The 13,798-nt window shown below is 48.2% G+C and overlaps 1 protein-coding gene across 1 annotated transcript; it reads left to right on the top strand.

The window, feature by feature from the left end:
• The first annotated feature begins 1,993 nt into the window (after window positions 1-1,993).
• Window positions 1,994-12,333, top strand: TEX35 (testis expressed 35). Its single transcript, XM_035010581.1, has 9 exons — window positions 1,994-2,032; window positions 2,802-2,852; window positions 3,400-3,468; window positions 4,433-4,489; window positions 5,201-5,260; window positions 10,298-10,362; window positions 10,590-10,782; window positions 11,153-11,196; window positions 12,282-12,333. Exons 1-9 carry the CDS (start codon window positions 1,994-1,996, stop codon window positions 12,331-12,333), a joined length of 630 nt encoding a protein of 209 aa, XP_034866472.1.
• The last annotated feature ends 1,465 nt before the right edge of the window (window positions 12,334-13,798 follow it).

The raw sequence follows: 13,798 nt of genomic DNA, 5'->3' as shown, positions 1-13,798 counted from the left end.
ATTGACACAATTTGGAGAAAAGAGACATGTGGCCGCTGCTTTCTCTCTGTTGTAAATATCCCTTTTCCACCGAACTCGCATCGGAACATCTGTGGGCTTTGTGCTCCCTGCCCTTGTCCCGGTGAGTTTTGCCATGAAGGGGGTATAGGGAAGGAATACCTGGCATTCTTCAGGTAAGAACAGCCTATGGCTTGCATAGACCCAGTTCCATCAGAGCAATATCCGGTGTCACGATGGTGCCTCATGCCATCGCAAAATCTCACAGGAGAAGAAAATAACATGAGATTATGGATTTCCTCAGCCCTCAGAACGCACTGATAACAACAGTGATGTATTTGGACGCGTGACTAGTACATGCTGTGAGGAGGCAAAAGCCGGGAGCCGCGGGTCAGTTGTTATCACCTGTTCAATGATGAGAATTATAGATGTATCATTTATAAAGCAGTTTTACGAGACCCTGATTTCTTTTAGACCCAGTTTCCCCCCACACAGGCCAGTGGGCTCATGGGTTATGCTTGGCTCGCAGGAGGCGCATTTAGCAGCTGCTCAGCCAAGCAGAGGAAACTTTGCTGCAGGTCCAGGAGGATCTCAAGCCCAGACCAAGAGGAGACGGTGCCCACTTCCACCGGGGCTGGTAAATGTTGAGATGGAGTCTGCCATTTTCCCTGCAGTTCCCTGCTCAAGGCTGCAGGATCTTTGGGAACTTGTGGAGAGAGGGCCCTCCTGCTCTGTGGCCGGCAGATCTGAGAGGACAGAGTACCTGGAACCTGGAAGTTTCTCCCCTCATTGACTAGCAGGAAGAGGCGCCTAGGAAGCTCACCACCCCTCTCCCCTGCTGAACAGAGTGATAGACACTTCTTCCTTTGGTTGTGATGGGACTATGAGCAACGGCCGTCAGCAGGTGGGGGGCTCTGTTACAAGCCCCTGAGAAATGCCATGGCTGCCGGGGAGGTGCCCGCGATCCAGCCTCTGGGAGGGACAGGTGCTCGCGGTGTGTGAGCGGGAGGGCAAGGGCCCAGCTGCCCATGCGATTTGCGGCCCTTTCTGCGCCCCTGGGCTGTCTGTCCTCAGAATTCGCACGTTGGCCGTTTTGATTGCAGCTGGTCCTTGAGAGGGGAGGAGGTAGAATGCCCAAGAATACCAAGAAAAGAGAAATTAGGCTCGCAAGCCAGATGCTGATTGATTTTTAGGTCCCACGAGAGGCCAGGATCCTTGGACTCTTCAGGCACAAATTACAACCCCCCGTCAGAATGGCCTCAGTATCCTCCTCACCCCCAGACGTTTCTCATCGTCAGCACTGTCCACGCTTTGCTTCTTGCTCCAACCCTCTTGCAGGATGATAGAGGACCCGAGGGATGTGACTGGGGTGGTGCAGGGGAGAGGGGCAGGGCCAGCCATGCAGGTGGCCCAGGGTGTCAGAAGCCATCCTGCTAGGGTTGGCACCCCCTCACCCCGCCCCCCCCAGGTTAGCACGGTACATGCACCTTGAACCAGAGGGACTTCGTGGGGTCTCAACCCAAGACAGCTCCGGAGCCAAGGAAGCGTCTGTCCACATGGGGACATCAGGGCAGAACCTCGTGCAGACTTGGGGGAGAACCAGCAGTTTGGGGCAGATACCTCCTGGTAGGTAAGTCCCGCTGGGAGAGGAGACAGCAGCTTTTACTTCTGGTGAGGTGTGCCTTCCGCACGAGGCCAGTCCTCAGCAGGGGGTTCTGCAGGAGCGCCCGTCTCCCCCTTGCAGGAGGGAAACCTCTTGGCTTCAGAACCCGCCCTGTCCCTCACACAGTGGCTGAGGCCCCCTCGGCTCGAAGCTGTGGTGACACTCCCCACCAGTAGGCGGGACCTGGGCATTGTGACCTCAGCTGTTCCGCACACAGAGACGTGGTCATCCTGCCCTTACCTTGGCCTGTAATCTGCATAGGACAGTGGCCTGGTCACAGGGGCCCATTGTGGGGAGGTTGGGAAGTTAAAGAACACTCTGGCCTCCTCCATCATGTCGGCCAAGAAGGCAGAACTAAAGAAAACGAGCCTGGTAAAGGAGAAACACTGCTGGACAATGTGGGGCCTCTCCAAGTTCCTGCTGGCCGGGGCCGTGGGGTGGGGGTGGGGGGTACAGAGAGCTCTCTGATGAATCCTTCTTGGCTTTTTTTTCTCTGCTCTGAGCTCCAAGTGGCCTCTCAGCCCGGAAGGAGGGTGGGACTAATCCGTGGCCTGGGGGTGGGAAGGAAAGAGGCCTCTGCTGACTCCCTGCAGGACAAAGAGCAACGTAATAGCCCCAGCACCTCTAGCCACCCCCGGAGCCGCGTCCCCGGCCGGGCCCATGCCAGGCCCCACTGAAGGGCACGTCCATGGCACACAAGCACCATGTTAGATGATACGATTCGTGCCCCCGATTTGCAGATGAGAAATGGGGGCTCAGAGGGAGTAAATAACCTCCCGGGTGGCACAGCCACAAGCAGCTGAGGTTAGGGTGTGAGTCCATCTGTCTCCAAAGCCTGAGCTCCTGAAATAATACCCACACGGTTTCCATAAAGTTATCTCCAAGGGCTTTCCCTGCTCAGGCCCCCAGCAGGGAGAAGGAGGCCTGAGGACCGGGCAGGTGCGTGCTCAGAAAAGGAAGATAAGCTGACAAGGTCTGGGGTGTCTTGACTCAGGTCCTGTGGGGGGGCGGGCGCTGAGGTCAGGTGCAGGAGGACAGGCAGGGGTGGACGGGGGGCCTCTCGAGAGGGCTAGTGTGATCCCCCTCCTCCCCAGTCCTGATGCCTGACAGGCGGTGGACTGCCAACCTCCTCCCTCCACAGAACAAGAACTATAAGGCAGTGTGCCTGGAACTGAAGCCAGAGCCGACCAAAGTAAGAAGCTTTTTTGAGGCCATGCCGGCAGCCAGGCCTGAGACCCGTGGGGAGGTGACTTGGAGTCAGGGGTCATTTGCTGTTCCTGGTGGCCAAGACCTGTCCCAGGTGCTGAGGAATACACGCGAGAGAGACAAGCTCTCAGCTCTCACAGAACTTCACACTAGTAACTAATGTGACACAGAATAAATAAGGAAAACTCAGTAGTGTCACCTGCTAGGCAGAGAATTAAAATAGGGAGGCAGGGCCCTGGGCTCAGCATGAAGCCTGAGGAAGGGCGCTGTGGGCGGAGGAAGGAGCGCATGCAAAGTCCCCGAGGCAGGAATGGGCTTGGCTGTTCAGGGGGCCAGGAGGGCAGTGGCGTGATGAGGTGATGAGCTCCGAGTGAGAGGAGAAGGTGGCAGGAACTGCTTCTTAGGCGGGGCCACCAACTCTCACCTCCGCCCCAGCCCGAAAGGAGGAACGGAACCTCAGGGGGATCTCTCCTGCCTCGTCCACCCCACACCTGCGATTTCCAATGTTCTGTGTTTCTGCTTCCCACCAACAGACATATGACTACAAAGGAGTAAAACAAGAAGGGCCGTTTACCAAACCAGGAGGGACGCACCAGCTAAGGGTAGGTGTGCCAGCCCAGGGGGCGGGGGCGGCAGAGCACAGTCGAGATGTGGGCCCCCCACCCACGGCTGGGGCAGGTCCCCTGCTGGCGTCTGGGGCTTTGCCCCAGGACCCATGGCTTTACTCCCTCCGCAGCTTTTTGTTTTGTTTTAACTCTGTATTTTGAACTAATTTCAGACTTATGGAAAATTTTCAAAAAATTGGGCAATGAATTCTAGTGTACCTTTCACTCAGATTTCCCAAATGTTGACATTTGATCAGGGTTCTCTCTCTCTCTCTCCCGCTCTCTCTCTCTATATATATACATTCACACACACACATATGTATAATATAGGTTTCATATATATTTCATAATATAGGAATCATCTGGGAGCATGTTTCTCTCAAATTTCAGTGTATACTGTCTAAAAACAAGAACAATCTCTTACATAACCACAGTACAGTGATCAAAATATCAAAGTCAGGACATGAACATTGATTCAGTACTTAGTCTATTTGTACCAATTGTTCCACTAAGGTCTTTCCTAACAAGAAAAACAACTGTTTTGATGTGGGATCCAATCCAGGCCCACACATGGTCTCTAGATTCCATGTCCCTTTAGCTTCCTTCCATCTGGAATAGCCCTTGAACCTTTGTTTTTTGGGACATTGTCATTTATAAGGATTATAGGTCATTTATTTTGCAGACTGACCCTTCATTTGGGTGGTCTGATGCTCCCCGATGATTAGACTTGGCTGCACATTTTTGGGGGTCACATCACGGAAAAAAGGCATGCCCTTCAGTGCATCTTATTGGGTGGCATATGATGTCTCCATGTCCCACTCTTCCATTTTCTTAACAGCATCTTTTCCTTCCCCCCTAGCGGGAGCCATCTCTCTGTTCCTCCTCATTAGGATTGCCCCAGGATCTTCCTTCCATCCAAGACATTTCCTTACTCCTTCTCTTCCCTGTTTTATTTCCCCAGAATGAACTCAGGGAGGTGAGGGAAGAGCTCAAGGAAAAAATGGATGAGATCAAACAGGTAACAGGGTGAGACTTTTCAGGACATGGAGGAAAAGGGTAGCACCCAGGAAAATGCAGTGCTGGACTCTGAATAGTGAGGGGAATCAGGAATTGCATGGAAAAAGCCTCAACCTGACTCAGCCTGATCTCCTTCAGTGTTTCGGTGCTGTGCAGCTTAGGATATCTAGTTCTTATTTGTTTGATGCTTAAACCCAGGTTTTCAACGCCAAGAACTCTCTAAGGTGTCACACTGAAGGTTGAAGAGATAGAACCTTAGTGACAGAGTGAGAGGGACTGACAGGAAAGTGGGGGCAGTCACAGATCAGTTCCATTCTCCTTACCCCACCCCACCCCTTGATTATACCACAGAGAAGGAACTTTCTTGTTGCTTCTTGGATGGAACCACCTATGGCAAACTCATGAAGAGAGGGAGTGCGTAAGCAAGGAGGTGTACAGGAAGCTGTGGTCTGAGCTCTGAGCTCCACTCAGAAGCCTCGCAGTAGCTAGATCTAAGCCCCGCCAAGGCTGGTGGGGAGTGGGAGGCTTCATGCTACATGTATCCTCATCCCTTCGTAGACTCCGTGGGAAGAAAAGGCTTAGATAGGCCACGACACGTCCATTCCTTGAGCTTTATCCAGCTCATTCCAGAGGATCAGCTGCTGCCTTTTTTAAAATGCCACTGAGACGGCTCCAATGTCGTAATATGTGCTGTGCCTTTCTTCTTCATTAGATAAAGGGCGTAATGGACAAGGATTTTGATAAACTCCAGGAATTCGTGGAGATTATGAAGGTGAGCATTTACTGAGCCCTTTCCATGGGCCGGTACCATACTAGAAAATACAGAAGGAGATGCTAGACCCTGCCCTGTAGCCACTTACAGTCTAGTAGGAAGAGCCAAACTCTCTGGAAAGAGGGAAATAGCAAGTACCAAGCTACATGATAATTGGAGTTAATTAGGAGTCTGGAGAAATAAGGAATGAATGTGGGCTGGGGTAACCAGACAAATCCTTACAAAGAAAGTGAATCTTAAGGTGAGCTTTGAAGGCTACGTTGGAAGCTTAATGCAAATCTAACCAAAAGCCCAATAAGATTAGTTTTGAACTCAACAATTACTAAGAGGACCATCTAGACTCTAGAATAGTGGTTCTCAAACCTTGATGTGTGTTGGAATTTCCTGGAGCATAAATAAAATAGAGCCCAGGTCCTATTTGGAGGGGGCTTAGACCCTTGGATTTTTTTCACATTCCCCAGATGAAAATTTGAGAACCACTGATGTGGAAGCATAAATAGGCAAAGGCAGGTATCTTTAAATTTTGAAGAGTTACAAGGGGGTACTACCCCCCGTCAGATATATAAAATTCATACAAAGCCACAATAATCTTGTCTAGATAACTAGCCAAATGAACAAAACCAGTGTAGATAACCCTGTAACAACATCTCCACCAGGGATACCTGGGAGGATTTAAAAATCAGTATACCCAGTCCCTGGCCCAGATGGACTGAATAAAAATCTCCAGGGTGGGCCACAGTTGCTTAAAACTCTCAAAGCGATTCTGATGCTTTCGCCTGGATAACAGCCAGATCCTAAACACTTTAGCTGTAGCTATTAACCTTGGCTGCACAGCGCAATCACCTGTATTGTGGCTTTGACCTTCTACCCAGGCTGCACCCCAGAACAATGAAATCCGAGCCTGTTGAGATGAGGTCCAGGCATCAGTATGTTTAAAGATCACCAGGTGATTCCAATGCACACTCAAGGTTGGGAACCGCAGTTCCATAAAATTTAAAAGATAATAAAGATGATTTTTAAAGTGTTAGTGAGAAGAAAAGGATTATGTATTCATATTAAGAACATTGCTGGATTATATGAAGATAAACTTAATTCAGTTAATATTGTAAAAACTGAAATAGTCCATAAAGTGAATTTAAATAATGAAACCCAATAAGAATAAATTATATATAAATATTTAACTGGATGGTCTAAATACAACAGAAGAAATCACAAAGGAAATATTGATACATTTAACAATATAAAAATTTAAAAATCGTAACAGGAAGTTACCATAAATAGAATTAAAAAACAAACAACAATTTGGGGGAAATAATTTTCTACAAATACAATAAACATCTATAAAAGTTTTTTATCTGTAACATATAAAGCTCACACAAATCAATAAGAACCAAATAGGAAAATGGGCAAAGGGTATGAACAAACCACAAAAGAGAATACAACTAAAAAGCAACACATATATTTAAAACGTTTACCTTGTGCATAATCAATTAAATGCCAAATGAAAACAATTCTTAGGTCATTGTCACATTCAACTAAGTGAAATTTTTAAGATTTTAATTACGTATTTGAGAGAGAGAGCGTGGGTGTACAACACTGGGGGGAGGGCATGGAGAGAGAGGGAGAGTTGAACCCTGACGCAGGGTTCCAGCCCAGGACCCTGAGATCATGACCGGAGCTAAACTCAAGAGTCAGACACTTAACCGACTGAGCCACCCAGGCGACCAAATAAGCGAAATTTTAACTTATGACAATTATAGAACAATGCAGAAATGCTCTTATACTGCTGATCAGAGTGTAGGTTAGTACAACATTGGAAGGGAATTAGATAATAGGTATCAAAAAAGATCAAACCCCTTGACTTATCAATTCCTCTTCTCACAATTTAACCTGTGAGAATAATCAGAAATACTAGCATGGGTATACGTAAAAAGATGTTCATCACAGGATTATTTATAATAGCAAAACTTTGGAATCCACGGTTTTCTTTTTTTTTTTTTAAGATTTTATTTTATTTATTTGACAGAGAGATAGAGCAGGAACACAAGCAGGGGGAGTGGGAGAGGGAGAAGCAGGCTTCCCGTGGAGCAGGGAGCCCGATGTGGGACTCGATCCCAGGACCCTGGGATCATGACCTGAGCTGAAGGCAGACACTTAACAACTGAGCCACCCAGGTGCCTGGAATCCACGGTTTTCAACAGTAGAAGAATAGCCATATAAATTAGGGTATATCCATAGAATGAAAACTAGGAACTATTGGAAACAGTGTTTAGAAAGAATTCTTACAGGTGTACCTGACTGGTTCAGTCGGCAGAGCACGTGACTCAGTCTCAGAGTTATGAGTTTGAGCCTCATGTTGGGCATCGAGCCTACTTTAAAAAAAATAATAGGGTGCCTGGGTGGCTCAGTTGGTTAAGCGACTGCCTTTGGCTCAGGTCATGATCCTGGAGTCCCTGGATCGAGTCCCGCATCGGGCTGCCTGCTCGGCAGGGAGTCTGCTTCTCCCTCTGACCCTCTCATGCTCTATCTCATTCTCTGTCTCAAATAAATAAATAAAATCTTTTAAAAAATAAAAAATAATAAGAGCAATGCCATGGTTGAGTTAGATGTTAACATTAAGGGGAAACTGAGTAAAAGGTATATGGGAACTCTTTGTACTGTCCTTGCAACTCTCAGTAGAACCCAAAATATTTCAAAATAAAAAGCTTATTTAAAAAAATAGGATGCTGGGCGCCTGGGTGGCTCAGTTGGTTAAGCGACTGCCTTCGGCTCAGGTCATGATCCTGGAGTCCCTGGATCGAGTCCCGCATCGGGCTCCCTGCTCGGCAGGGAGTCGGCTTCTCCCTCTGACCCTCCTCCCTCTCATGCTCTCTGTCTCTCATTCTCTCTCTCACAAAAAAAAAAAAAAAAGTTAAAAAATAAAATAAAATAAAAAATAAATAAATAAATAAATAGGATGCTTATAATGAGAAGTGAAAAAGCAAGATATAAGTAATCTATACAGGCTGATCTCAGTTAAGTGAAAAAAAAAAAAAAACCAACTAAGTAAATATTTAGAAAAAAGACTAGAAAGAAATACACCAAAAGGGTTAATAGCAATTATTGCTACGTGATGAGATTAATTTGTTCTTTTATGTTCCTCTATATTGTCCAAATTTTCTACAAAGGGCGTGTATTATTTCTATATTAAGATGCAAACACAGTGGGCGCCTGGGTGGCTCAGTTGGTTAAGCGACTGCCTTCGGCTCAGGTCATGATCCCGGAGTCCTGGGATCGAGTCCCACATCAGGCTCCTGGCTCGGCAGGGAGCCTGCTTCTCCCTCTGACCCTATCCTCTCTCATGCTGTTTCTCTCTCTCTCTCTCTCTCTCTCTCTCTCTCTCAAATAAATAAATAAATAAAATCTTTAAAACAAAAAAAGATGCAAACACAGTGTTTTGTTAGTGGGCAGGACTGGGGATTGAAAGGCACAAAGGAGGCTATTTTGGGCACAGGGAACAGCTTGCGCACAGCATGGAAGCAGGATGAACGTGAAGTGTATCACGGTCAGTGGGGAGATCAGTCATGCAAGTGGGATCATCTGGGGAAGCTGTGAGAAATAAAATAGAATGGGCACAAAGGCAGTAGATAATGAAGGCTTTTGAAAGACAGGCAGACAGGTTGGGACTTGGTTGTGTAAACAGTAAGAGATCTCTGGAGATTCTTAATCAAAGAACATGCTAGAGGCAGCACTTCAGAAAGGCTGAGCAGGCAGCTGTTTGCAGGTGGCCCCGGGCAGGGCGGGCGGGAGAGCAGGGGTGGGGGCCGTCTGGAGCAAGACATCAGGCAGGAAGCCACTTCCCCACTCAAGATGAGGGACGCTGGACCAGGTGTGGGAACAGAAGGAAAACAGTAAATCTGAAAGATGCATCGAAGGAAAAATAATATTCTTGGTGACTGATGCAACAAAGAGAATGAAGGAGAAGCAAGCATCCATGACCCCAAAGGCAATCCAGATGGGTAGAAGAAAGCAGTGACCATGACAAGGACAGGTGGCAAAGAGCTGATTTAGAAGAGGAAACAAGGAGATCACTTTGGGACATGAGTTTGAAGTAATAGTGAGACTTCTAAGAATGGGGGACATTTTGACTCTGATAATTTGAACCCAGGGGGCATTTCCACTTCAAGGATATTTTTGCTGTATTTACGAGTACAGCTACTTTATTCAAAATGTATAGCACTTAAAAATGCTTTTCAAGAAGGTATTTTTGAAATCCTCTCCACCCAGACAGTATGATTCCTTGATCAGTTTTCTACCACAGATCTGTAAAGTCTTGCCAAATCTTTCATTTTTTTTATTAAATTATGTTTTGAAGCAAATTATATTTCATTTATATTTTATAATGGTCAAGCCAACCCTGTGTTTGTCCATAACAGATACGATCGGTGATGACATCTGCCATCTTAGACATTCTCTTGTGACCACTGTTTCCGTGCCAAGTTTTCCAGATCCAATTTTACAGATCTAAACTCGCCAAGAGGATTTTACTCTTCTTTCAGTTCTTAGTAAATGATAAACATGAGGTGCCATTTGAGCTACTGTTTCTTTTATGTTGACCATTTCTGCCAGAAATCTGGTTAAAGAAGAAGCAAATGTACATGCACAGGATCTGGGTGCAGGGGTCAAAACATTGGAGTCAAAAGTGTCTTTGAGGGGTGGGTCCCAAGATTTATTTTCTCAGCTCCATCATTTTATAGGCATGGAGCCAAAGCAGATAATGGTCTCATCTAAGTGTGGGATCAGGGGAAAAGATTTCCTGTCCTCTGACTCCTCTGGAGACTTTGGAGGAGCCCCTGATGACCCTGCCTGTGCTTTGGCCTCATCATGGAATGGGGGAGGGGCAGGGAAGAGGAGGCATGTATCCCCCAAGGCCAGTGAGGATTCTTGAGCAAGGAGGATGCTGAGGTCATCTCTGAGTGGTTGGCAGAGAGATGCAAGAGAAGAGGATTTCCAAAGCCCTTCAAGATGATCATTCTAGCTTTGAATTTTCTCTTGAAGGAAATGCAGAAGGATATGGATGAGAAGATGGATGTTTTAATAAATATACAGAAGAACAGCAAGCTGTAAGTGTAACCTGCACCCATCTCTCCTCATCCCTAAAGAATCTCCTCCCTTCACTTTGCTAAGTGTCCTCAGGTCTGGAGGACTCTCAGACTCTTCACGGTCCTGTCTTGGTTTCTGTTACCCCAGTGGCTTGGGGTCAAGGTCTTCCCTGGCCACCCACGCTATGGTTATCTCCTTGTCATGTTGGAAATTATTTCCCCAACTCTGCCCCTCCCTGAATTCCCAGTCCCCTTAGAAGAGGGCCAAAGGAACAGCAGGAACTCAGGCTGGTAGGAAAAATAGACACAGACCCACAGCTCCGGCTCAAGAAGATGGATGGAGCTGATGGAACACCACTTTCTCTTCACAAGAAGATGATGGCACTAGAAAACCCAAAAAAGGACCCTCTGGATTCCCTTCATCAATGCAGGTCATGCTGCGTAAGTGAAGCCTTACCCTCCCCCTTACTCTGGTGCTACCCCCCAGTCTCCTGCTGCTCCTTGATGCCCCCCTCCCCCCGCGCCGGGTCCTCTTGCTCCCTTACCTCTTGCAGTGAAGGGATGGGTTCCACCCCTCTACTGGCCCCGGATGCCTCCCTAGCCCGGAGCCCTCTCTGGGATCCTGCCCTCTAGGCCCGGGGAGATTTCGAAGCCATGCCCAAGTAATACCCAACCCTGGATGTGCCTGCTCCCAAGTACCACTGTATTGTTCTGTCCTTTCCTAGAGTAAGACCCGATGAGGTGCCCAGCAGGCTGGCCATCTTGGACCAGGGAAAAATGATCTTTCTTGTGCCGTTTCTGTCCTCTACAGGAAAAATGTTTGTTGTGTGCCCTAAAGAACAACTACAATCAGGGGTAGGTAGACCCCCGTAAGAAGTCCTTGTCTCAGCCGGGTGCCCCATCATCCCAAAGGCAGTGGGCTCAGGCTGCATTTGTGTCACATCCCACCTGTGGTCATGCAGACTCTGCCCCCCCACCTCATCCACTCAGTTGTAGAGGACATGGCACCAGGCAGGAGGGCTTGGGGACCCCAGCCAGGAGACTGCTGCCCAGAGGCTCCCGTGGAGGGGGTGAGGGGGGTGCCTCACTGGCCACTGAGCTGACCTTGCCTCCTATTCCTGCCTCTCTCTCCCCCTCTAGCAGCAGAAAACTTCCATATCAGGCCTGGCCACCCTTTTCATCCTTGGCTTCTGGAGCTGCTATCTGATTTATCTGTACTTCCATCCCTATGTGGTGGAGGACATGCTCCCAACCTAGGGCCGCCGCGGAACCCATCAGCAGCTCCGGCTACCCCCGCCCCCCACCCCGCCCCAACACTTCGAGCTGCACGGCAAAGGCTTGTGGCCCTCGGACCTACCACCCTGCTCCAGGCCTACCCCCACCCGGAGATTAAAATCTTCGTTTAAAGCCAAAGCAGGTATCACTGGTTTGAATATCAGCCCCAAACTTCAGTGTGCAAGAGTGTCACTTTTTTTTGTTGTTCTAGATCCCCATAGTTCAGACTCCAAGTCCTCTTTCTCCTTCCTGCCGCATCAGTGGGAAATTCTGTCCTGGCCATTCTCAGGGTCATCCCTCTTCCCTTCCGATCCCCCTCCACTCTGCCTGGTTCTGCAAAGGTCTCCAAGGTCCAAAGAGGGGGGAGGCCCCAAGGATAACAGCTGCTTGTCTGTGTGGTTGTAGCAGAGACCCCCATGGCCCTACGCACCTTCTCCCTCTGTGTTCTTCGTTCCTGCACTATGTGCAGGGTGGCGAGACCCAAGAGTCTTGGGTGAGTGGGGGACCCCTGGGCCTGGGGTCTAGCCTGCACTGCTTCCCTTGAGGTCTTGTCTTGGGCAGAACTCAGGGCCCCGTTTTTCCTAGGAACTTCATCCCCTTCGTGGGCTCTGGGGATCCACCTGCCCCACCCTCCTGATGGTATCCTGTCCCCCGACCCAAAAGAGACATATCCCTTCAAAGGCCTTAGGCCTTTTCAAGAGTGGGATGAGCCGGTGACCTCCAACTGCTCCGCTCTGTGTCCTGCCCCAAATCCCCTAACTTGGCCACTAGCTTGAAATGAGAGCAAAGAAAGATACAGAGAAAACAGTACCTCAATAAATTCTCCTGTCATCTGGTGGATTCTTCGGGTTTAGTTTAATGGAGGAGGAATCAGTAGGATTCCATATTTTATTTCACACCAGCTTTCTTGTTTCATCTCTTTGCTAAGTTGGCTGCTTAGACTTTTAGCCAATCTAGTGAATAATTGACCACGTTCTTAATGGCCACATAATAATGAGCCATGTATCAGGTTTCTTTCTTTTTTTTTTTTTAAAGATTTTATTTATTTATTTGACACACAGAGAGAGATATCACAAGCAGGCAGATAGGCAGGCAAGAAGGCAGAGGGAGAGGGAGAAGCAGGCTCCCTGCTGAGCACAGAGCCCAATGCCGGGGCTCAATCCCAGGATGCCGGGATCACGACCTGAGCCGAAGGCAGACACTTAACCATCTGAGCCACCCAGGTGCCCCTTGGGTTTCTGATATACATTTAACAAACAAAACCCAAAACAAAACCTAGGCCTTGCCCTCAAGGAGCTTATAGCTTTAAAGGAGACATGGTAAACATGTTTATCAAAAATATGGACCATATACAAATAAGGACAATAATCATAGCATGTGATGAAAGCAAAATGATTTAGAAATGGGAAAAAGAAGGGTGGGTGTAGATTGCTCACATCCTATTGCTGCCATAACAGATTACCACACATTTAATGGCTTACGGACAATGCAAGCTGGGTCCAAAATGGGTCTCATGGGGCGAAAGTCAAGGTGTTGGCAGGCCTGCATTCCTTCTGGAGGCTCTAGAGGAGAATCTGTTTGTCTCTTTCAGCTTCTAGAGGCTGTGCCTGCATCCCTTGGCTCATGGCCACTTCCATGGTCAAAGCCAGCAATGGCCAGCCAAGTCTCCCTCATTCTGCATCTCTGACCCTGATTCTTCTTCCACCTCTTCTTTCCACTGGTAAGGTCCCTTGTGATTACCCTGGGCCCACCTGGATAAGCCAGCCTACTCCTACTTTAAGGTCAGCTGATGAGCAACCTTGCTTCCCCTTGGCTACATAATACAACATATTTGCAGGTTCTGGGGATTCGAACATGCACATCTTGGGGGGCTGTTATTCCACCTACCACAGGGGACTCCCCAGAGCCTGTCCCTGGACTTCCAAACCTTCAAACACTTGAGGGCACCGCATTGTGTAGTTCTAGGCTGTTGTAATAGACCCACAAATCCTCCATGCTCTTTCAAGAGGAGCTGTATTCCTCTCCTCTCAAGCGAGGGTGAGACACAGTGACCTGCTTCGAATGAGGAGAATATGGCAAGAGGGTGCCGCCTCCAAGACTAAATCATAAGCGACATGTGGCTTCATCTTGCTCTCTCTCAGATGCGCGATCTGGATAAAGCTCACGGCCATGTAGCGATGAC

This window comes from Mirounga leonina, unplaced genomic scaffold (assembly GCF_011800145.1).
Source record: "Mirounga leonina isolate KUSES-001 unplaced genomic scaffold, KU_Mleo_1.0 Mir_154, whole genome shotgun sequence".
NCBI classification, from domain to species: Eukaryota; Metazoa; Chordata; class Mammalia; order Carnivora; family Phocidae; genus Mirounga; species Mirounga leonina.
Note: the sequence above shows the minus strand (reverse complement) of the source record. Positions and strands in the feature narration are given on the sequence as shown.